At 38.8% G+C, this 25201-nt stretch overlaps 2 protein-coding genes and 1 long non-coding RNA gene across 3 annotated transcripts; 2 read left to right on the top strand and 1 right to left on the bottom strand.

The window, feature by feature from the left end:
• Positions 1-4529: 4529 nt before the first annotated feature.
• LOC133716242 (uncharacterized) lies at positions 4530-5948 on the bottom strand. Its single transcript, XM_062142960.1, has 3 exons — positions 5226-5948; positions 4812-4904; positions 4530-4544 (listed from the first exon to the last, which is right to left on the bottom strand). Exons 1-3 carry the CDS (start codon positions 5946-5948, stop codon positions 4530-4532), a joined length of 831 nt encoding a protein of 276 aa, XP_061998944.1.
• Positions 5949-9345: 3397 nt separating this feature from the next.
• LOC133718919 (uncharacterized) lies at positions 9346-10236 on the top strand. The gene is made up of 4 exons (XR_009850659.1): positions 9346-9408; positions 9505-9575; positions 9750-9818; positions 9926-10236. It is a non-coding gene; the product is annotated as an uncharacterized LOC133718919 (long non-coding RNA).
• Positions 10237-16430: 6194 nt separating this feature from the next.
• Positions 16431-18589, top strand: LOC133718451 (uncharacterized). Its single transcript, XM_062145290.1, has 3 exons — positions 16431-16733; positions 16815-16893; positions 17543-18589. Exons 1-3 carry the CDS (start codon positions 16547-16549, stop codon positions 17649-17651), a joined length of 375 nt encoding a protein of 124 aa, XP_062001274.1. The 5' UTR covers positions 16431-16546; the 3' UTR covers positions 17652-18589.
• The last annotated feature ends 6612 nt before the right edge of the window (positions 18590-25201 follow it).

Here is a 25201-nt window from a genome sequence, read left to right as displayed (position 1 = left end):
AGGCTAGCTAGCAATAAATATGACGACCCAGGTATGGTGGGTTAAAATCATGCGAAAATCGAAAATAGGTAAGGCTTCCCCAATATCCCTCAAAATGAAAACACTAGTACAATTCCCAAAAGTACTCGGACAATCTCAAGATAAACTAATAAATCACGACGTGTCCCACACGCCAAGATATTCTCGAATCCATAAACCAATATGCGAGAAATAATAGATGAGTAAAATTCTCTCGAAAATCCCATTTTCGAAAACCTTTCAGAAATCTCAAAATCGACGAATGAAAATATAATATGCAATTTCGGAAACCACCTCGGAAAATAAAACGGAGATAAATCATCGGAACTCAAAATCACATGAAATAGTAATACAAAATCCACTTCCGCAAATGTAACCGAAATGAATCATAATCAAACTTTGAAAATCATCATTGAAAGTGAAACTCACGAAATAACCCGAAGTCAATTTTCGAACTCAATATATGCTCAAGTTATAATATAATGGTAAATACTTAAAACAATAATTCAGGAAAAATAACCGCATGCATCATTGTTTAAAACAAAAGTTCACTCACAGTATACAGCTAACGTGGTACCCAAGCGTAAGGATCCTCGTCGAGCGATGAGTCGGTACCTCATCCTGTACACAATTGTATTCTGTAAACAACAATTTGACAAATAGATACAATTCTACAACGAAACCCGAAAACCCCTCGTAAACCAATATCTCCATTTCTTTCCAGATTTAAGCCAAACTTCACCACTAATATCAATCCGTCGATTAAAGTATTCCATAGCAGAAACAAGGGAATCCGACAACAAGGGAAATCCGAAGGTCGGATTCCCCTAAATTGACCTCCGAAACTCCAAACTTCGGCAATTGACAATCAATGTCAAACTTCTCCAAAATTAACCAAAATCACATATTCAACCTCTACAACAATTATAGGATTTAAGTAGCCAAAAATCGAAGCCAGAAACATGCTTTTCGGGCCCCTACGCGCCACCCACAATGGCCGCACGTGGGCCCCACGCGCCGCCGGCCACCAAATTTTGGCAAAAACACCTATTCAACAAGCCTAACAACTTTCTTAACTGTGACAAAGTCAGAAAATACCTCGAAGTGGTCGAACAATTAAGCAACCCGATTGTATAGTGAAATCTTCCCCTCCACGCTGCAAATCATTGCAAGAGGTTTGGAGAGCATGAAGAGTGGCTCAATGCGCTTCTAATGGACCTCCGTTTGTGGCTGGAAGTGGTCGAATTCTAGAGAAACCGGCGTTGACCAGTTCTGCTACTGTAACCGCATGCTTCTCGGTGTTGGTTCTTCATTTTCCGGCCATGATGCCGTCAAATACCACCGTGATAAGAGCACAAAGTGTGACGTTTTTAATATATTTTTTCCCTCATTTGGTTAAGTTATTCTCTTAAAATTACTAGTTATAACATAGTTTCTGTTTTTAGGTACTTTAAGGTCGGAAATGGTGAAAAAGAGCATAAATGAGCATAAATGAAGGATAAGTCATTTTAGAAACTTTCCTCTTTCATTTTAGGAAATATTTCCTATTTTATTTTAGGGAACTTTCTTCATTTGAACTTTCCTATCGCTGATTTTCTTGTTTTAAAGAGAGAATTTAGGAGTCCATCATATTAAGAACTCTTGAGTGATGAATTCAAGGAAAACTTAAAAGAAAAATCAGGAAGAATTCAAGGAGATAAAAGGGCGTGTTTATAATCAATATTTATTCTTGATTATCTTATTTTCTATTGATAATAAGACTAATTAAATTCTGATTTTGCTTGATTGTAGGAGTTTATTGTGTCCACAATTGCAAGAAGAAAGTAGTGCAATTCAAAGGAGAGGAATAAGGGATGTATCTGGTCACTATTCAAGGGAAAGGGAAGGAGCATTGCATGATTAACTCTAGAGATTTCCATCAGTCATTAAGGGGAAAAGAGATCAGAAAAATCAAGACTTTGTCATGAGAAAATCAAGGAAATTTCAAGGAGAAATCAACTCTAGATGAATGGCCATGATTGCATAACAAGAGAGGAGGATTCCACTATAAATAGCAGCCATTCTCTACTCCAAAAGCATCACTTCTTCACACAAAATTCAGTTCATTAGCCTAGCTCTCTTCTCTCCAAAACCCTCTCCAAAATTCAGAAAAAACCTCTTGTCGTGAAGAGCTTTAGGACTTCTCCAAGGTTGTTCGTGTTCTTGAAGGCCAAGCTGTGTGTTCTCTTGACGTTCTCCAAGCTTCCTTGAAGATCAAAAAGTGTAATTCATGGCCCTTCTGTTTTCGTACTCTTTAGTATTGAATTTCAGATTTCGTTTATGAACTTTGTTATTGGAGTTGGATTTTTGTTAAGAACGAGTTTATGTTAGTAATTTTCAGATTCATTTCTTTATGTTTTTTTAGTTGTTTATGATATCTCTACAATCTGATTTTGTGCCATCCTGTTATATCTTTAAGCATATGATTTTGGTTGAATAATTATATTAATCTGTAGGTTAATAAAGCCAAATTTGTGTTCTAATTCACCTAATCGTTTCAGGGCAGAAATTAAAGTGGTAAAGGCTATGCACAATGGTCGAGATTATATGCTACATGTTTGTGTGTTTGTAACTTCTTATGGATACATCAATGTTTGGATTCAGAATTCTAATTGCACTTAATGATTCTTAATTAATGTTGACGGATGCTCTTCAGTATTAACGTGATGTTTTATATGAAATATTTTAAGTTACGGACTTTTCCTAACTTAGGAGATAAAAGAAGAATTAAAGTGGTATTCGATCTCTTCAGACTTGTACTTTGAATTCATTTCTGATATTTAGTGTTGGCACGATTTTAGGTTGTATAAATTGAAACAATTCATTGTGTTAACGTTAGAAATCCGAGGGGACTCTAGTTAGCATCAAAGAGAAAGAGATAGAGAGAGAGAGAAAGAGTTGACACAAGATGTATAGTGGTTCGCCTCCGCATGAGCGGGAGACTACGTCCACTTGAATATTGTACTAGTACGTTGAGCCTTGCGGCTCAAAGGGATTACAAAGTGTGTAATGGGATGGATGTTTAAGTGGGAGGGGGCATTCCTTTTATAAGTCAAGGAAGCCATCTCCTTTACTTGTTTTTCGATGTGGGACAAGTAGCTACACAATTCTAGTCTTGAAGCCTAGTCCAAGAAGCATGTAGAAAGCCATGTTGTGGAGGCATCAAGGTGGCTTCCCGGTGGCGGATTTGCGACTTCCGGATACCGCCGCGTAGCTTGAACATAGGGCTACACGATGCATGTCTCGGTTGGGCCTTGCCATGTCTTGTGGATGTCCCAAAGTAGGAGTTACTTATGCTTGGTGATGTAGAGAACTAGCCTTGCTAGTAGAGGTATCTACACATTGCATGTTGACATGGTTTGAAAATTCTGATTTGAGTGTGAATAAGTTGATCACATGGATATATTTATCTTTTTGTTTTATTTCGTAGGAACTTAGAAACTAAAAGTTGAATCCCCCCTTTTATGGTTGTTTCTTGTGTAAATTTGTAGATAAATACTTGTTAATATTTGTTTTATTAATTACTAATTTAAATTGACCTTTTTGTTTAGGTGTACCCTACAATCCTCGGACTGAACGATCCCTGCTTATCCTATACTGACAACTACATTTTGCAGGGTTAAATTGTGAGGCTATTTTAGCCGCATCACACCATAGGCGTCAAGAGGAGGAGGAGAAAGAGAGAGTTGCAGAAGAGAGAGAGAGAGAGCATGGGGGGAAGGAGAGAGAAGAAAAAGGAAATTTATCGGCCCACAGTAAAAATTCAAATATATACTAAATTACCATGAAAAGTAACTTTTGTATTTTGCTTATAACTTTTGCATACGAACTCTGATTTTTATGTACCACATATTCTTGGGCTCGGTTTAACGTCCTCTAAAACATTCATGAAGAACATTTTCTCAAATTTTGACCCGAGCAAAAAGTCAACTTTTAGGGCCATTAAAAGTATCGAAACAAAGTAAAAAGTGAAAGTAGTTGTCGTTTACCGTCCAGATAACTAGTAAACGGGTAAATTAAGATACGGGACGTTACAAAGAAAGCAAAATAAGATGGTGAACAAAGAAGATGAAGATGCAACTGGTGGATCAAACTTCCCACAATCACCATTCACTGGTGGATATTATCCACAACCACGTACCATTCACCGGTGGATACCATCAATAACCTCCTTTCGCCGGTGGCTACTATTCTCAACCTCTTTTCGCCGGTGGCTTCCCACAATCACCATTCACCGGTGGAGTCCCTTCACCACCTTTCTCTTCGGGTGAATCCACCAACCCCAACCATATGGATGACCCCTCAAACACAAATTGGATTCCTAATAAAGATGAGGATGAGGAAAATTAGGGAGTTATATATTTTAAATAATTATATTGTTACAATTCCAATGCTTGGTTTTTCACTTATATAATATTAGATAGATGGAATAAAAATTTATTTGAATATGTGGATACATTAGAAGGAAGTCCTCAAGCAATAATACACTTACAAATGAAAAGCACAAAAACATAATTAAAAACTAAATGAAAAACACACAAACATAATTAAAAACACACAATCAGACAGTAGCCAATTATTCAAATAGCAGATCTAGATACGCCTGTTGCATTTAGCTTTCCAAAAGTGCTGAATGAGATCTTCCTGAAGGTTCGAGTGAGTGTACTAGATCTAATTTCTTGGTGTCGGTCCATGAAACCGTTCATATTATGACCATCTCTACCAACAAGATCACCAGTGGGTCCCTCTCATACCTCAGCAATCCTGGGCCTTAGATTGTTATCCTCTTCATTATTGGACTCAAACTCATCATCATTGTCCTCAGGTCGTTCATCCTTGACAATCATCTTGTGTAATATAATACAAGTCAACATGATGTATCAAATGTCCTCTTTATCCCACCCATGAGCAGCTCTTCTAACAATACCAAAGCGTGACTATAATATACAAAAACATCTTTCCACATCCTTCCTATACCCATTTTGAGCCTTTGCAAACTCGATTTCCTTGGGGCGTGTAGGATTTCGAACTGTTTTCAAGAAAGTCACCCATCGAGGATAAATACTGTCAGCGAGATAATAGCCTAAATTGTGAATTCTATTATTCACTTGGAATTGGATTTGAGGTGCTCTACCGGCAGTAAGCTTGTCAAACAACGGAGACTTTACCAGGACGTTGAGGTCGTTGCATGCCCCGGGCATTCCAAAGAATACATGCCAAATCCAGGTGTCGTACGATGCGACTGCCTCCAAGATGGTAGCGGGGATATGTTTTCTACCACTATATTCTGCCGCCCAACCAGAAGGACAATTCTTCCATTGCCAATGCATATAATTGATGCTCCCAATCATTCTTGGAAAACCTCTTCTCTCATCTTTGGCAAGAAGTTGTCTGAGGTTGACCGCATTAGGAACACGAAGGTATTCTACTGAGTACAGATTAACAATTCCTTGTGAAAATCGCTGAAGGGCTGCGATGGAGGTGGATTTCGCCATCCAACAATACTCAGAATATTGATCTGCCCCATCACCATAAGCAAGCATTCGCAAGGAAGTTGTCATCTTCTGCTCCGAAAGTAGTCCGACTTTCCCGGTAGTATCTGACTTTTGAACAAAGTAACGATCATACTGGCAAAGGTCAGTAGATATACACTTGAAGACAATGAGGCTCATCCTGTAACATGTTTGGAACTCCCAATCTTTGAACACTAGGCATTCAACTAAGTAGTCGGGCATCAAATTTTGGCCCCTTTCTTCTCTAAGTCTCTCCTCATTTGGTGCATGATCCGGATGAGAACCGTACCTTCGAGTTTGGTTTGTAGATTCTTCTGTCACTGTTGCGATCATCATCTCTTCAGTATCTTCATCCCTAGACCTCGAATTTTTTCCCATAATGAAATGAGGGAAATTGAGGAAATGTGTAATGCTAGAGATAAAAAAGGTGAAGGTATGTTAAGCTCGGATTGTGTGTGTATGGAGTGCAAAGATCAGTCTATTTTTTGATATTTTTCATACAGATTGTGATAACTTGATAAGGACACGTGTTAGCATTTCATTCGTCGTAATCTTATCAGAAAATTTAGATAAGATTACATTCACAATAATCGTCAAATTGAATAGTATGCGAGTGATCTGGTTCGCCCAAACTTGTCGGTGGGTTTTTCACTCAGCTGCTTTACTTTTCAGCCACTTATTCTCATAAATAAGCAGAAGCCATCTTTTCTTAAAAGCACAGCCATACCAAACACACCTTTAGAGTTCACTTTGTATGTGGGAAAAAAAAAAGACTTAAAGCTCACTCGGTGCATCAAGGGTCCCCATACTAAATTTGGGCCTGAGAAAGCTTCATGCATCGAAGAACATGATTCACAAGGATACAAAAGAAGGCCATTTCAAAATTTGGGCCCATTTAAAGGACTCATCGAAGCATGACGCTATGGGTTTCCTTGTCAAAGGATCCGAGCTTTGGTTTCGTTAAAACCATTTCGGAACCTAAAAAATATCCTTAATTTTGGAACAAAACCAAGAGAAATCTCAAATGTCTAAATTTATGAACTACAATGGTTTGATCCCTTCATAGGGTATGTGGACAATCTAGATTTAAATCTGGATGCAACCACAACTCAAATCTAATCTCTGGTTCTTTCAAAACCAAATTCACTCAAATACCTCACCAAAAATTTTTGACAGATCATCTATCTGTTGGAACTCCAAAGCCACAAAAACTTGAACTACGAGTGGCTTGATCCCTCCTGGGGTATGTAGGCAACCTGTAAAACAACCCAGGTGCAGCCGCAAATTTTCACAAACACTCACAACTCCATATGATGACTTTGTATTTGGAATCAAAGGGTTTTCCCTTAAAGCAGGGGATTGTAATTAAGAGATTTTCCTTTATCTTGAATGGATCAAACTTGACATAATAAAAGCTCTGTTTTTGTCAATAAAATAGGGCGAAATTGTGTTGGATATATTTGTTCGTTATTTTTTGCTCAACAAGGAGGTCGAAGAAGACCCCAGAAGCCGAAGAGTTGCCGCCGTGGACGGTGGTTCCAATAGTACCCGAAATTACCCAAAACCACAAATCTTCAAAACTCAATTAAATCCCAAAACAAGTTATACTAACTTGTAAACCATGAAGAGTAGATGAATTTCCTCACCTCATTCACCATCGATTTCAGCTGGAGTTGTCAAAAAATGCAGAAAAATCGCCAGAATTGCCGAAGTTTTCGAGCTTAAATTCTTCTTCCTTGTTCAACATATGGATGATCCAAGGCCACCAGGAGGTCGACGACGAGGAGAGGATTCGATCTTGATAGATGCGCCGCCGCGAAGTGGCTAGACAGAGGAGATGAGCTCAGGTCACCGGCGTAGATCGTTGGTTCGCAGAATCGGGTCGAGAGCTCAGAAGCTTCTAGGGCGATCTGGAGTGTCCAATCTGATCTCCACCCTTATATAATCTCTGTTAAATGATTTTGGACAGCCGAGATGTAGTGGTGAAGATTTTAGACGGCCCAGATTGAACTGCACTATTTCCCTTTTCTTTTAGTAATTTTTTCAAAATTCTAAAACTTCGAGAAATCACAGTAAATAGCTTAAGTGTCCAAAAAACTCCCTGAAAATACTTACATAAAGTTGATCCCCTAAGGTATTGAGCATCGGTGTAGCATCAGATCCCAAACTTGCCACGTCGTCGTCATGTACTTTATTATAGAGTCCAAATTTTAAAGATTTGACCTTGTGAAAAATTTCGAAAATTATTCCCGAGTACCCACATAATTGTCGAGATCGAAAATATAATTCCTAAAACGATCTCATTAAGCTCGCTGAATCTTTCCAGAGCTCACACAAAGTAACAAAAATGAGATGAAACTCTTCGTCTTGCATCAGAAACAAGAATAAATCAATTACCTAAAAATTGAAACTTGGCACAAAGATGCAACAAAACATGGAAGACCTGCACCTATTGCATATGATCATTTTGTTATCTTCCCAATCTTCAACCCATCTACAAACTGCAAATCTTTCACTTGTCCACTTTGCATTAACTGGCTTGTACTTTTCTGTTGCAACAAAGATACATGTGAGTCTCACTACAAAAATTATCAAGGAAAAACCTTCTTGCCACTTAAGCACAAGGCTTAGGCGCCTCCGCGACAGAGAGACACAGACGGACTAGTAGATCAGCCAACATGTAAAGAATTAGGTATGTTTTTCACCTTGTAAGTAATCACATAGTCACTGCTTATCTAATTTGAGAGGTTGTAAACCATGTTCATTATGCTTTGGAATCTGAAACTTATTTAAGATTAGTAAGAAATTATCTAGAATCAATATAGTGCAGAACTAAAGTTAAAAGGAAAGTTCATCTTTTCTGACCAAAATGACAATGACCCATCAAGTACCGATATAAAAAATAAAAACATAGTCCACATACGGTCACTTTACCAGTTAGATGTAAGCATATACACCTGCTCTCACACCCTCAAATCCTCAATGAACTCTAGCTAGAATGTTCTCGACAGATCCAATTTTACTTAGCATCTTAAGCACAGCCTGCATAAATCAAGGCAACAACAAGAAGATAAATGCTATTTGCAAATACACAAGGTAACGTCACTAAATCTACAGAAGACTCCTATTTCTCAGTCTTCATCATATATTTGATGGCTGACTAAAACAGAAGCTTTATCTTGACCTATACCAGATCACTATACCACAACACGAGGTGGTTTCATCATTATTTTTTTTCCTTTTCTCTTTTCATTTAACTTGTTGCAGGCTGATGGAAAAAAAAGAAGAAGTTAGTGTCCGATTAACGATCACTCATTCCCTTTCAAGGAAGCAGGTGGATTAGAAAAATCCATATACAAGGAAAATGGGTAAGACCATAAGAGTGTACTAAAGTTTCCCTTACCAAGAAGTTTAACGTTCCCCTTACTCTCTTATTTCATTAGGTTACAATTAATCAGAAGCTGTACTTCAAAATAAAAATACACACTACTAGCAAAAAGAGCAACCTACACAGATTTTAAACACACTGATTCTCACACTGATAAAAAATCAGTAGGTTTTAACTTGTAGATACAGATATCCGTGTAAATTGAATGAGTGGGTCCTACATAGGAACATGCTCACACTATTACTTACTGAAATCAGTGTGGCTAGACTTTCTCACATATATCTGTACGTACCAAATATTTAACTTATACTGATATATGTGTGAACTATTTATACACAAATATCTGTTGATAATAACAAAATTATAATTTCCAAAATAATTATATTTCCCACACTGCCGTTTCTTCCAAACAACCAAATCGATGTTTCCGGCTTCTTGCAACGAAATAGGGTAATTCTCTCAACCTATATTCTCAATCTTCAAAACCTTTCATGTAATTGAAATTCGTTATCTCTTCATTGAATCTTATGTTTCAATGGGTTACAGGACATCATGTTTTGGGAGACCCTAGTTTGTTCATGAGTTGGTTATCAGCGAAATTGATTCTGGTGTTGAAGGTGAACTTTCTCTACAATATCGTTGTTTTAGCTGAGTTAGTATATTGTTGTTTCTCTCTTCTTTCTTTTAATTAACTCAGATTCTTGGTTTGTGACCATATAAATTCATTTCATTTGTTGAAGCCCACTCCCAAGTCCTTTGTTCTAAATAATGGGTGGTTTTGCTATTTCTAGATCTTCAATGATTCTGCCAGGCCATCTTCAGATCTTCAACTGCGTTTTAAGAGTTCGCAATGACAACAGGTAATCGTCATGAATCTATCATTGATAAATTGGTATAACATTCTTGATCTGGGTCTTCATTTATTTCTCTTCAACATCTAATATTTTTTTTTTTTGTTGCTTGCAAGGTTCTCCTGATCTAATCTATCGCGCAATTATGCTGTTTGGATGATAATGAAGATCGCAAGTTATTTAGGAGTGACATTTTCCTACTGGTTTGGGATTTGATTATAATGAAGCAAAAGATGCTTGCTGATGAACAAATCGGGAGATTATGACTAAAAGTGATTATTATCAAAGGGGATTTGACTCATAAAATTATTATCATTAAATGTGATTATATTAATTAATCTTTAATACTTCATTATGTAAATTAAGAAAAAAAAATGCTAAAATTGATTATCTCTTTAAAGCACAAATGCTGTAATTAATTATTTTACTAATTGACTTTATTAAAATTCCATCCAGAGGAATTAGACAAGGGGACCCTCTCTCTCCATACTTATACATTTTGTGTGTTGAAGCTCTTTCTTCTCTTATTTCTCATGCAGTTTCTCAGGGATCACTAAAAGGGTTACGTATGAGTCCTGGGGCCCCAATTATTCATCATTTGCTATTTGTAGATGGCAGTTTTCTATTTGGAGAAGCATCTATTTCAGAATGTGCTACTCTCAAGTCCATCCTGAATGTTTATGTGCTACTCTCAAGTCCATCCTGAATGTTTATGAGCGTGCTTCTGGTCAACAGATTAACCTAGAGAAGAGCAGTGTTGTCTTCAGTAAGAATGTGCATCCTGATTTTAAAGCTAATTTAGCTGCTATTTTAGGGGTGCAGTGCGTTGAGGATCATGGCAGATATCTAGGGCTACCCCTTCATGTTGGGAAATAAAAAACAGCAATTTTCTCTTACTTAAAGGAACGACTGACAAAGAAGTTGATCAGCTGGCGCACCAAAATCTTGAGTTCTGCTGGTAAGGAGATTCTAATTAAGGCTGTGGCACAGGTTATTCCAAATTATGTTATGAGCTGTTATATGCTTCCTAAAGGTCTTTGTGATGACATGCATCAACTCTATGCTCAATTCTTTTGGGGAGGTTCAGATTCTAATCACAAAATTCATTGGAGGTCTTGGGAAAGGATGTGTCTGTCTAAAAGTGAGGGAGGCCTAGGCTTCAAGAATCTGCATGCCCATAATTTATCTATGCTTGGCAAAAATAGGGGTGGAGGCTGATCACTAATCCTAACTCATTATTGTCTAAATTGCTTAAAGCTAGATACTTTCCGAATGGTTCTTTTTTGGATGCAGATATGGGGCATTCCCCTTCCTTTGCATGGAGAAGCATTATGGAAGCCAGAACTGTGCTTCAAGTTGGTTTACATTGGCAGGTTGGCACTGGCACCTCAATCAATATTTGGAATGATCAGTGGATTCCAAATATCTCTTATCATCAATTGCGTAGACCGACTGCTTGTGAAATTGAGTCTGTCTCTTCTTTGATTGATGCAAATACTAGGAGTTAGAGGGTGGATGTTTTGCAACTTCTCTTTTCTTAGGAAGTTGTTGATGCTATTATGTGTATTCCTCTCAGTAGCAGAAATAGGAGAGACCGCTTGAGTTGGAAGTTTGAGAAGAAAGGCAGGTTTTATACTAAATTTGCCTATTTTACAGCTAGAGATTTGGTGATGGGGGATTTCTTTGCTTCTTCCTCTCTTGGTAACCCTTTCAGTACTCTTTGGAAGACATTATGGAAAGCTAATATCCCCAGGAAGGTTTCTATCTGTATCTGGAGAGCATGTCATAACGTGCTACCAACAAGAGAGAGTTTAAGTAAGAAGGGCTATACTGGTGATATGGGTTGTCTGTTTTGCTCACACCAGGTAGAGAGTGTTGGACATGTGATATGTGGTTGTCCTACTGCCCAGGAAATCCTTGCAGCTCCTCCTTTCTCTATTCAGGTTCCCATTACTCCTTCTTTTATTTTCAAGGAATGGTTACTGGAACAAGCATCCAGTCTCTCATCTGAAATTTTTTCTAAGCTGCTAATGATCCTATGGGGGCTTTGGAAAAATAGAAATGATAAATTGTGGAATGATAATGCTAAACAAGCACCAGTAATTGTTGCTTGTACTATGGCTTGGTATGAAGAGTTTCGTCAAGCTAATAGAAGCATGACACCGGTAACCTGCAAGAGGACGAAAGCTAATGCATCCTGGTCCCCTCCCATGGTTGGTATGTTGTGTTTGAATGTTGATGGTGCTTATGTTCCTTCATTACAGCATAGAGGCATTAGAGGTGTTCTGCGTAATGAGAAGAGTGAGTTTATTGCTGGCTTTGCTTATAGGGTGCCTAATGTGTCTTCTGCTTATCATACTGAGTTGCTTGCTATTAACTCTGGGTTGGAGATCATCCAGGAACTTGGTATAACAAATGTTGCTTTAATGAGTGATTGTTTAGAGGCTGTTAAGGATGTGACAGCAGACGACTAAGATTTTTCTCCTTTGGGAACAATTGTTGAAGAAATTAAAGGTTTGTTAGGTGAATTGCATTCTATAGGTGTTGATCATACTTATAGAACTGCTAACCATATTGCTCATAGATTAGCAAGTTTTGGTTTTGATTCTGACATTCATATGGAATGGTTCTTTCAAGCTCCAGAGTCTGTTCTGGATACCCTACAGTACAATTGTAATCGTATAAATCATTAATACAATTTCATCTTTACTTAAAAAAAAAAGTAGTAAATATTTTAATGGCACATTGGTTGCAGAGATGGGTCTCACTAAAAAACCCACACTGATTTTTCTATCAGTGGGGAAAGATCAAAGACCACCCCACCAAATTGAACAGACATAACACACAGATTTCAATCAATGAGAGAATTACAACGGAAATATCAATTACAATGATGACATTAAATGTTGATCGATCCGTAATCCTTATTGATTGATGGTAATCGCTAATTCCATGATTCCCTCTTCGTCAGTCACTTTGATGAAGGCACATAATGTGCTTTTCCTTTAACACTCCCCCTTATGCCAAGTTAAAGACGAAATGGTGCATGAGTTGTTGCCTCACTAAAAACCTTGCCAAGTAACAATAGGGAGCTTCTATTCATACCTCTAAAATTGGTATTTGGACCTCTCACTTTTTACAAGTAATAGTTGACTTTGTCAACTCATGTCAAATTACCAATAAAGACACAAATAAGGAAAAAAAAAATATATCTCTTCTTATCTCTACGAACAGTAATAGTATTCGACTTGGGAAAAATTTTCTCCTCTAATGTAAACGCTAAAATAGTAAAATATATATCGCCAAACATTATTTAACGTTGTAGTCAAAATTTTCTGAATTTGACTTTGTCCTCGTAAAGTGTTAGACTTCCTTTCTCACACATCTGACAATTTACAAGATCTATCATTGCGCTATAAAAAAAAATAGAAGGAGAGAAAATGGGAAATACAAAGACACCTCAGTTGATCGATGAAGCCCTACTCATTCTAAATGCAATCAAACATGTGAACAAGCGGCGACAAAAAGCAGTACTCCAGCATGTTTATATGACAAACATAGCAATGGATAGTTGTCCACAAGATCTTCCCGCACATCATCAGTGCAGAGCAATTTTATGTGGAACTATTCTATAGATATGATGAAAAATTCGACCCTCTGATATAAATCTATGGAGAATGCACTAGACTCATGGTTGATTATTGTAATTTCCTCCACTATCCCATACATATCTAAAAAAGGGACCATGCATGTTCAAGTTGCAATGGAAACAAGTCAGAGAGAATCAGTTTAGGGACAATGACATCTAAATGCAATGAAAATAATACTTGGAAAACATATTTGTACGAGATGATGAGCAAACATGGTATTGTTGCTTACGTACGCTAACCAAGAGTTGACAATTCATTGAAAAAGTGGTAGCACCTCTGTTACTCGTATATGGAGGATGAACTTCCAAAAAAAAAAAAAATGCTGCAATTCCAAATCTTCAAAAACTGAAGAAGATCTAACTATTGATTTTTGAAAGTATGAATAGGATCTAAAAAAAAAAAAGGCTTTTATTGATGTTATTGGACGATGGGCATTATAGGAAAATTAGAGAGGCATAGATAGCAAATTGATTATTTGTAGGGAGGAAGTTGGAGGTCTATTAAGTAGGGAGGTCCAAATGCCATATTTGGATGTATGAATAGAAGCTCCCAACAATAAAAACCCTGTGGGACAAAAAATACACCTTGGTCGAAGGAAAAGAGCATAACACACCTTTTATATTTGAGGATGACATGTGTGTGTTAGACTCCCCCCCGATGTCTACACCTCCCCCTGATCCTTACATTAATCAAGGGAGCTTGGAAAGTCTTCGCATTCCTATGCTTTTCACATGTTTCTCAAATATGGCCTTAGGCAATGATTTGGTGAACAAATCTACCACATTCTCCTCAGCCCTTAGTTGATTCACTTGAATTTTGAGAAGGGCCTGTTGTTGCTGATTGTAGAAAAACTTTGGCGATATGTGTTTTGTATTATCACCCTTGATATATCCTAGCTTCATCTGTTTGATGCAAGCTACATTATCTTCATAAATGCAAGTAGGCTCTTCAGTGGTAGAACTCAAACTACTACTCCCTCGAATATGTTTAATGATAGCTCTTAACCATACACACTCATGAACCGCCTCATGTAGAGCAATGATCTCTGAGTGGTTCTAGGAGGTAGCCACAAGGGTTTGCTTGGTTGATCTCCAAGATATCGCCGTGTTCCCAATGGTAAATACATAACCAGTTTGGGAACGACCTTTATGTGGGTCAGAGAGGTATCCAGCATCAGCAAAAACCAACCAAAACATCATTTGGGGTTTCCGTGTAGTGAGTGGAGCTTTCGCCATCAACATTTCCTTTAGGGATTGCAGTTCCATCTGCAGTCCTTCTTGTATCTCTGTAGGGAAAGAACAGTCCCAAGTTAATGGTTACTTTTAGGTATCGGAAAATGTTCTTGATACCATTCCAGTGACGTTGCGCTGGCGCTGAGCTAAATCTAGCTAACAAGTTCACTGAGAATGCAATGTCTGGTTGAGTACATTGGGCTAAGTACAATAATGCGCCTATTGCAGTTAGATAGAGAATTTCAGCTCCCAACACCTCTTCGTCATCTTCCTTTGGACGAAATGGATCTTTCTTTGCATCCAAACTTCGACCCATCATGAGAGTGCTAGCAGGATGCGCTTTGTCCATGTTAAATCGCCTGAGCATCTTTTGGACATACCCAGATTGGTGGATTAGTACTTCATCTCAAATTGGGACTTCAAGTAGCTTGCAGTTTCTCTTATTTCATCAAGAGTACCTACTATGTTCATATCATCGACATATACAGCTACAATTGCAAATCCAAACTTGTTTTCTTTATGAATACATAGGGGCATAATTCATCGTTCTTATATCCCTTCCCAATCAAGTAGTCAGTTAAACGGGTATACCACATCCGCCAGGATTGTTTCAATCCGTAAAGTGAGCGTTTCAACCTAATTGCAAACGCACTCCGTGGTTTAGAGTCACTTGACTTGGGTAATGTAAGGCCATCAGGCACTTTCATATATATCACTGAATCTAGATCCCCATAGAGATATGCAGTAATCACATCCATGAGCTGCATTTCCAGTCCTTTGGAAACTACCAAGTGTTGAGTTAAAAATTGTACAAAGTGTAAAATGTCACCCAACGTAATTTCACTCGTATTCATTAACAGAATAGAGGTTTAATTATTTCGGGCTTGACCAATTCAAGACAGAATGTGTCTCTTAATTACAATCCCTTGTTACAAGGGAACACCGTTTGATTCCATTTATAAAGAAACTAGTGTGTGGTTGTTTGTTTTTGCGGCTGCACCCAAATTTTGGAATGGGTTGCCTACGTACCCGGGAGGGGATCAAGCCACTCATAGTTGAAGAGTTCCAATGAGTGAATGACCCATTGGAAGGCTTGGATTTTTGGAATAGGAATAGTGTTTAGGATGCGGTTGCATCTAGATTATTTGATTCCAGATTGCCTACATACCCTTGCGGGATCAAACCACGTGTAGTTCCACTATTCGAGATTCAAATGGGTAGATGACCCATTTATTTTTAGATTTGTGTTTGGGTTATTTGTCAGGGTTTAGAACCCTTGAATTGCTTTTGGGTAATTTGGGAAATGATTTGATTTTTTTGGTGTTTAGGTGAATTTGACTAATGAACTCAGGGATTCGGTTTGGCTGAATTTGACTGGTGGAGTCAGGGATTTGATTTGACTCTGTGGTTGCATCTAGTGGGTCGCTAGATTGCCTACATACCCTGTAAAAGGATCAAACCATTGTAGTGCTGAAGTTTGTGGCTTTGAGCTTTCTTGATTTTATACCAAAAGCAATTTCATTTTGGGTTTCTATGTATTTCTTTTACGAAACCAAAGTTCAGGTACTCTTTAATTTGGACACCCGTAGCGTTGAGTAAACTTTGAGTCACACTTCTCAACTTTCGTTTGGAACTCGGGGGCACCGATCGAGCTTTTCTTCCGGGTACTGAATTTAATATGGACACCCAAGAAGTATTTTGAACCCCGAATTTGATATGGGCACCCGCAATGACCCATCTGTTGGAATTCTACACCTCTCCTTTCATTTCCTTTTCATCTTTCACTTGTTCACCAAAACCAGACAAACACGAAGCGATGTCATAATACTCATGCCGATCGATAAAAGATTTCGAGATGGACTGTAGATCTCCCAATCTGATCTGGAAGTGGAATCGCATTTGTGTTCTTAGCAAGGGAGGATTTCATCATCTGAAGGTTGTGATTGGTCCTCTCACTTATCTTTTGGTCTTGCTAGTCAGTGAATTCGAACAGGTGGAGTGCATTGGGTTCCTTCCTGGCCTCCTCTTTCATGGCTCCAAAGGTGCTCCTCCATCACGGAGAATAGATTTAGCTTTGTGTAGTTTGTAGGAGAAAAATTAACTTCCTTTTTGCTTGTTTGCAGGTGTCATCAGAACTCTAAATTCAAATATTGTATTTTCGACAATAGGTGTCATCGAAGACGAGCACACACACGTCTTGAGGTAAACCTCTTTGCCTTGAACATTTTTAAATTGGGTTACCCTTTTCTTGACCTGTATTTTTCCCTTTTGTTTAGAATTCCAGTATACTTTGATGATAAGATTTGTTAATTAAACCTTCATGCTTGGTCTTGCAAAACCCACCGCTCCATGTAAAAAGGCTTCCCTTATCATGTTCTCCCTCTCTTTTTGTTTTTTGCCGGCAGCAACATACTCCAAAACAAGAGTCCAGAACATGCCACTACCTCCGTTATTTCCAATTGTGATCAACAAAGACACACGTAGCTCTTGACGTAGTTTTTGTCTTCATCCAATCTTTTTTTACTTGATTAGGATACATTTATGTAAAACTCCAACAATTGCCTTCATATTTTTGTTTCTTTTGCCTTATGTACCAATGCCATTCTGAGGTAGTTTAAATGCAAACTCCTTTAGCCAATACGTGTCTTTACAAGGGATAATATTTTCATGCTTTGCTAATTATATGCAAAGGCCAAAATTTGTCCCTTTCAGCAACTTGGTCACCTAAAAGCCTCTGCATTATATTTATGGATGCAAAGCGTGTTGCAGCTTCATTTATCAATTTGGCCGGGTGATTTGTACATGTTTTGCAGCTTTTTTTTTTTTACTCATTTGTTGTGATGGTGTTCAGCTACATAAGGAGCCTCAGCAAAGCTCCAGTAGTGACCAATTGCCTTGCTTCTGGCATGGAGGGAACAACTTTTGTTATTTGCTTCAAGACCAATGGTCATGGTTTATGATCAAGGAATAGCACATCCAAAAGAAGTGAGGTGCGTGGCTCGTTAGTAGCAGTGGTAACCTGCAGCTTTGACTTTCTTTGTGAGTTTGAAAGTGCTATAGAGACGAGACGCTGCTGTTAGGATTTGAGAGAGCAACGTTGCCGCTGCTACAATATGGGGAGGCCTGCTGCTGGGATTTGAGAGCGCAAGGCCTGCAGCGGAGGCGCTGCTCTGAAATGTTCATCGAGACGCTACCCGGCATGTTCATCGGGACGCTGGCCGGCATGTTCATCGGGACGCTGCCCGGCATGGTTCATTTTGACGCTGCCCGGCATGGTCATCGGGACGCTGCCCGGCATGGTATTTTTTTTGCTTTTTTATTTGGTATGGCATCGTTGAGAGGCTTGTGACATCAAAAGAAGGTGGAGCATGGAAGGGAGGGAGTATCAACCTTTGTGGTGTCTTGGATATCTCCTCTGAGCTTTGTCTTCCTCTGCAGCAGGGCTTCGGCTATTCTCCTTCCTCTCCGCGTCCTATCTTCTTGCCGTCTCTTCAAGCTGCTCTCTGCTTCTTCATCACCCTCTCCCTCTTGACGTACATGGACTTCTTTTTTATAGGAGTAGTAGATAAGACTTTGAATTTCAATTAGCCTTAAACTCCAATACTTGCACGGCAACATATATTTTAGCTAGTTGTATGCTTCCTTTCTTTTAGAGATAGATAGGAAACAATAATAATCCACATGAAGAGGTGGTATCTGTTCTGGCTCTACACTCCCATTTCTATTTGAACGTACGTGTGCACTTCAACTTGTTTTCAACTTCTTTCAATAGTTTTGTTGTAGAATTTGAACAAAACTAGAAGGTAGATAATGTGTAAAATGCTAGCTCAAGAGGCAACGTGCTTCTTTTCCTTTTTATAATAATTATTATTTTCATTTTATTTTTAATCAAAAGCCTTCATGTTTTTTTTTTCTCTTTAATGGGCTTTTGATTTTTTTTTTTTCGGTTTCAACACCAAGCTAACTAAGTAGCGGAACGTTATAATGTCCATTACGGAAGAGTATGTCTCCTCGTAGTCAATTCTAGGGCGTTGTGAGAAACCTTGCGCCACAAGGCGAGCCTTGTACCTCAGGACTTCATTCTTCTCATTACGCTTTCTGACAAAGACCTATTTATGTTCTACAGGCTTTAGACTTGGTGGGGTTAGCACTACCAGACCAAATACCTGTCTCTTTGCCAGAGAATCTAGTTCTGCCTGGATTGCTATTTTCCATATAGGCCAATCTGCTCTTTGTTGACATTCTGCAACAGAGCGTGGTTCGATATCATCGTGCTCTATGATTTCTTAAGCAATAGTGTATGCAAATACATCATCAATGTGTATGGAAGATCTTTCCATCAACTCATACACACTCTCATAATCCATTGAGATTTCTTTGTTCTCTAGAATCATTTCAAACATCGGAGCGTCCTCCAGTATTGATTCATGGATATAATTGTAATCAAAGACAATCTCATGAGAGGGATTCTCTACATTGATGATTAATAGATCGGTTTGTGCTTTACTCACCCTCTTCTTCCTTGGGTGAGTGTCAATCGAACCAAGTGGCCTCCCCCTCTTCCTTTGGGGAGCCATGTCCTCAACCACACCTCCACTAAGTGTAGTTGTAGCACCTCTATCTGCAGTGTCGTGCCCCTTGTCGGGGACTTCTAACCTTGCAGGCACATTTGCAGCTGGTATATGTGATCTCGTCACTTTTACGATACCAGTAAACGCATCAGGCATCGAATCTGTTGCGTTCTAAAGATCGATTATTCTTTTCACTTCACTTTCACATTGTGAAGTGCGGGGATCGAAATGAGACAGAGTGGGGACAAACCACGACAATTCTTGTCATTCCCTTGGAAAATCCTTTTTCCTATCTCCCCCTAACGACGGGAAGACTGTCTCATCAAAGTGACAATTTGCAAATCTAGCGGTAAAGAGATCACCTGTCAAGGGTTCCAAATAGAGGATAATTGTTGGGGATTCATATCCAACGTATTTACTTAATCGCCTCTGAGGACCTATTTTGGTACGCTGTGGCAGGGGTGGGCGCGGTGCGGTTCGGTTTGGTTTGAGGCCCAAACCGCAACCAAACAGCTTTTTTTGGTTGGCCTATATATCAAACATCAACCGCATTACAAAAGGGTTGAACTGATTATTTTGGTTACACCATTTTTCGGTGCGGTACCTGTCGGTTTCTGTTTGGACCGATTTATTAATTTCAATTAGAAAGAAAGGGCCTAAATCAGGCTTATTTTACTTAATAGTTTCAATAAAGCATAAATAAATTTTGAATGCATTTAGAGTCCACACAAATCGGCAAATGTCACCCAAATATCAAGCAACTTGCAAAAGACCATATTTGAACACTTAACAAACCCACACACACACACATATATATATATCAATGATCAAGCAAACATAGCAACTTATTACAAACTGAAAACCTAAACAAAAATGGATTTCTTATATATTAAAAACCAACATTTCCATCAATAGCGAAATAATAAATAAATAAAATGTAATTAAAATAAATTCAGTGCTGGTCGGTTTAAATCGGGTGGTTTATGACCCGAAACCGCAACCGAACTGCTTTTATGCGGTTCGGTGCAGTGTGATTGTAAAACAACACTGTTTTAGTTCGGTGCGGTTCGGGCATGGTAACCGCATTTTCGGTACAAATTGCCCACCACTAGCTGTAGGGGCGCAATAGGCATATATACTGCACAACCAAATATGTGTAAGTGTGAAATGTCAGGCTCATATCCAATTACCAATTGGTATGCAGAAAATGGTTGGCTAGCAGTGGGTCTGAAATGAATAAGTAAAGCTACGTACAATATTGCATAACCCTATGTAGATATAGGCAGGTTGGTGCGCATAACCAATGCCCTAGCCACCATCTATAGCGTTTTGATGGTGGCTTCTGCGAGACCATTTTGTGTATGCACATGGGGTACAGGATGCTCTACATCGATCCCAATAGACATGCAATAATCATCAAATGCTTTTGATGTAAACTCTCCGGCGTTATTAAGCCTTATAGACTTGATAGGGTGATCAGGGTGGTGAGCCCTTAAACGTATAATCTGTGCTAAGAGTTTTGCAAATGCAGCATTTCTTGTGGACAATAAAGCGACATGTGACCAGCGTTTCGAAGCATCCACCAGAACCATAAAGTACTTGAATGGTCCGCATTCTAGATGGATATGTCCACATATATCTCCTTGTATCCTTTGTAAGAATGGAATGATTTGTTTTGTGTCTTTAGCATAGGAAGGTCTCGATCCTGTTTTTGCTATAGAGCAGGCTATGCAAAACGAGTGATGTGCCTTTGAAATAGTTAATGAGGCATAATGGGAGGGAGGTAGTGCTTCTAGTACTTCAAAAGGCAATGGCTGCATTTGAGCAATACTAGGACCGACACCTCGTAGTGTGGTGGATTTTTCTACCATTTTATTTTTCACTCAAAAGAAGGGATGTCCGTGTGAGTTCTTTAAAATACGGATCATTATGTCACGACCAGGGTGCCCTAGGCGGTCATGCCAAAGCCTGTATAAGTCAGTGTCCTACATTTCATTGTTGGTGACAGCATAGGATTCAATTATCCGAATAGTAGTGAGGTACAGTCCACTAAATTGAATCATAAGTTTCTCTAAAATGCGCTTCCTTCCACATTCATTAGAGGTAATATTCAGAGTTCCATTCTCACAGTGTGTTTCTACATGATAACCATTGGCACGAATATCTTTGAAACTTAACATTTAACAAGGTTTGATTAGCTCTTGGTGAGTATTTCTATTTGGGTAGAATGACAATCTTTTCATTCTAATAATTTTTTCTTTTTTCTAGATGTATTGCTTTACATTTTTATAGTGCTATTTTGAACCATGTAAATATGTGTAGTAAATAAAATAGAATAAATTCAATGCTTCAGAATAAAATCCGAAATTTATTAATAAGCCAACGATAATCAAATCAAGGTCTTGTTCAGAAATCTAATTCATCAAACCATTATTGGAATAAACTTTAAGACCTAGCAATAGTCTAATAAAAAATGAGGCATTATGCCTTCATAACTGTTTTTGGAAAATAAAATAAATAAAGCAGATCTGTCAAAATCTGGTGCATCCATTGACTGGGCAAGTTCCTTGTTGCCATTGAAGTCTGCAATTGTGAGGTTGACATCTGGATCATGATCACCTTCTTCCATATAGTGAGCCCCTTGTTCTTTAGACTCCCTATACCTCTTGTACTACTATGTTGCTTGCTTGGCAGTTCTTGCACAAATGCCCAATGACTCCACACCTATAGCATGGTTCATTGCCAGCTCTTTCCTATTTGACTGAAGGGTTCTTAGGTGCCCTTTGCACCTTGTTTCCATGACCACTTGGGCCAGCACCACCATTGCTGCGCCATAGATTGGGAGGGCCTCCACGGCCCATACCACGACCCTCACGTCCCTTGTCACATGGTGCATTGTTGCCACTTGGGTAGGGATTAGCACATCCAACCCCCTTTGCTTTGGGGTTCTTTCTACCTTTTTCTTTTCCATAATTATCCTCGGGAATTTTCTTTGTCCCAATGGGCCTGGCATTGTTGTGCAATAGAACCTCATCCACTTGTAGTAGATTGATCAGCTTATTGAAGATTGTGATTCTTTTCTTGTCATACTCCAGCCTATACTAGTTCGCTAGTATAAGTGCTGAAGTAGGAAAAGTGGAAAGAGTCTTCTGGATCATATCATCTTCTGTGAATTTCTTTCCACAGAAATTGAGACGTGCCTTTAGGCGCAACATGTCCTTGTTGAAGTCATTGACCCTTTTGTAGTCAAATAAGTGGATTTCATTCCACTAAACGTCCCTTAAGGGCATCCCACAGTTCTTTGGGTCTCTTCAACTGAAGGTACTTCCAGTGTAGGCTAGGATCAATATGTCGCCCCAGAAACATTAAGGCATTTTCTTTCACCTGTTCACCTTTGGGGTCAGTGGGAGTTTTGATGGTGGTAGTATAGTCTTTTGCCACAAAGGCAGTTTCTACATCGGAAACCCAATGATGGTACTCAAGTCCTTCTGAGTCCAAGATGTCATATTCAGGTCGAGTTAGATCAGCATCTACATAAACAAGAGGGAAATAAATTACGCAGTCATAAAGACAACCATGTGAATTATTTTCCAAAAATATGAATTAGATTTCAAGACCAAGATTCGTAATGGTCACATTTTTTTTCGATGCTATGTGAAAATGCTTTATCACGGTAAGTATGTATTTATAATGCGCATGAATTTTCATTATCATAGCAAAATGCAATTTTTGTATAGCATTCTAAATGTTAATGATTGAGACTTAGCGGTAGCCAAATCTTTAATTAACGTTGGTCCGATGGGCGGACCGATATCTGTCCTACTCCTATAGCCCCCCGCTACCTGTCAAGTAAAATACAGAGGGCGTCAGAGGGAAACCGCGTTAGGCGGTCTTCTCTTCTCCGATGCCTAAGTTAGTCAATGTATTTATGTTGACAAAGTAACAGTAGGTAAGTATTAAATGCGTAATTAATGAGGAGAGAAGAGAGAACCTTTTGTAGGTGAAGAAGGGGTTGACCCTCTTCATGTTTTTCGATGTGGGACTGATGTGCCTCAGTCCCCAACTTCTGGAGCTTCTGATACTGTTTTGGCGCGGCGCGTGGCGGCGTGTCCGCAGCGATCTAGGGGCAAGCCGGGGCTCAGGCGGTAGTCTGCTTGGCTGTGCTCCCGTAGGTCACTCATTTGGTGGGAGTTGGTACCATTGGCGGTAGCATGAGCGTGGCTCATTATAGCTAATTATGCTTGCAAATGGTATGTAAGTACAAGTCCCCCAAGTCCCCAGTCAAGGAGGGCAATCTTGGTTGGGGAGTTGCCTAGCGGTTCGAAGCGTTGCTTCTGCCAGTCTTGCAAAGGCATAATTAGCGTCAGTGTGCTATTAACCATGGACTTTACTGAACAAACGCTTTATACCCTTTCGGGTGGGCCCCGGCTAGGCCCCCCAGGGAGTCCCCCACTCCCCGATTAAGATAGACGTCTGTTTGGCCGGTGTATTATTTGTTGAGGGGAGCTGCGCTGAGCAGAGGGTGTTGGGTAGCGAACCCAATCTTTGATACCCAAGTGGCGGGGGTCAACATGCCTGATCAGGGCCGTCGAAGATTGTTTACGTGTTCCCCTATGTCCCGGAGGATCATGTTGAAGGAATTGTGTCCTAAAACAATCATTTTGATGTAATTATTATTGTAATTATTATTATTCAAAAGGGCAAGTTTATTGTTCATTGCTTATACTTAAGATTTGATTGAACAAGGTCCAAGGAATATGAGTTAAAGAGAAAGTAATCTAAAGAGTTAGATGTGTGAGACCTTTACTCTTTCACACTCTTATCCTAAAAGGTTCCTAGTCATAGGATTATCACTTGGACATTGATAATCCGGAAAGACTAGCACATACTATGTATTCTCAATATGGAGGATGATATGTCTCTTGTCATTTGTGTAGAGACACTAATACAAGTATGTGGGTGCTCTTAACTTAAAGAGTATACTGAACGCGATCATTAGAGTTCTTGTATGGAGTCTTACTTACATGTCAAACTTGAACTCTAAATTGCAATAATACAAATTAGTCCTTTGACCTGAGACACCATAGTTGTCTTATGAGTGAATGGATTATCTCTTGATGATGCAATAACATTGTGTCCCTTAATGGATATAATAGATGCATTCATTGGTATAATCAATTCGGTCATGGAGACATGTGAGTGTACAACAAGGAATCTCTATCCTTAAGTAAATAAGGTGTATGTTCAAAGATGTGATTCAATGAGTCTTTGGCCAAAGCATTGAATGAGATTTAAAAAGGAGTTTTTAATCACATTCTAAGAATCACATAAGAATGAAAATCACATTAGGGGATTGACATATCAATTCCATACCCCGATGATGTGATTTAGAACATAGTGTAAGAGAAGGACCGTATTGTATTGTAATTCCAATTGAATAGGTTCTTTGTCATTCTACATTAACTAGGGTAGTCATGATATGTTGCAAGACGTCACTCATGACTTGTGAAGTCCCCGAGGATTAATAAACATTTATTATCCTAATAACAAGGGAGAATCAAAAATGGAGTTTTTGATTCGTAAACAAAATAGAATGGTTTCTATAAACTTCACTGCCTTGTTAATTAGAACCTAAGAGATCGCACACCATATAAGTGGATCATTGAGATTGTATATGAAGAAGATTAAACAAGAGTTGGTTATGAGCAAATAATTAATTAGATTTATTATTTGAACATAATTAGGATTTTCGGGTAAAACCGAACCTATTGGGCCTAAACGATTGTCGGGTTTTTTGGTGTGGACTTGGGCTTCACTAAATGAGATTTAAATGAAAGCCCAAGACACATTTTTAGTGCCCAATAACATGTATGGACCAGCCAAAATATTGGCTTTATGAAAGTCAATATTTTTCTTTTAGTAATTGGAGTTATTTCCTA

The sequence above is a fragment of the Rosa rugosa genome, chromosome 6, assembly GCF_958449725.1.
Source record: "Rosa rugosa chromosome 6, drRosRugo1.1, whole genome shotgun sequence".
Taxonomy (NCBI): domain Eukaryota; kingdom Viridiplantae; phylum Streptophyta; class Magnoliopsida; order Rosales; family Rosaceae; genus Rosa; species Rosa rugosa.
The sequence above is the reverse complement of the archived record's forward strand: the minus strand, read 5'-3'. Positions and strand labels throughout refer to the sequence as shown.

Bases quoted from the DNA above. Each gene is read 5' to 3' on its own strand.
- LOC133718451 (XM_062145290.1), top strand. From the start codon at position 16,547: ATGGACTGTAGATCTCCCAATCTGATCTGGAAGTGGAATCGCATTTGT. The intron at 16,734-16,814 runs GTGCTCCTCCAT...GCTTGTTTGCAG, and splicing joins CCTCTTTCATGGCTCCAAAG to GTGTCATCAGAACTCTAAAT. The intron at 16,894-17,542 runs GTAAACCTCTTT...GATGGTGTTCAG, and splicing joins GAGCACACACACGTCTTGAG to CTACATAAGGAGCCTCAGCA.
- LOC133716242 (XM_062142960.1), bottom strand. From the start codon at position 5,948: ATGGGAAAAAATTCGAGGTCTAGGGATGAAGATACTGAAGAGATGATG. The intron at 4,905-5,225 runs GTAAAGTCTCCG...ATATTACACAAG, and splicing joins GCAACGACCTCAACGTCCTG to ATGATTGTCAAGGATGAACG.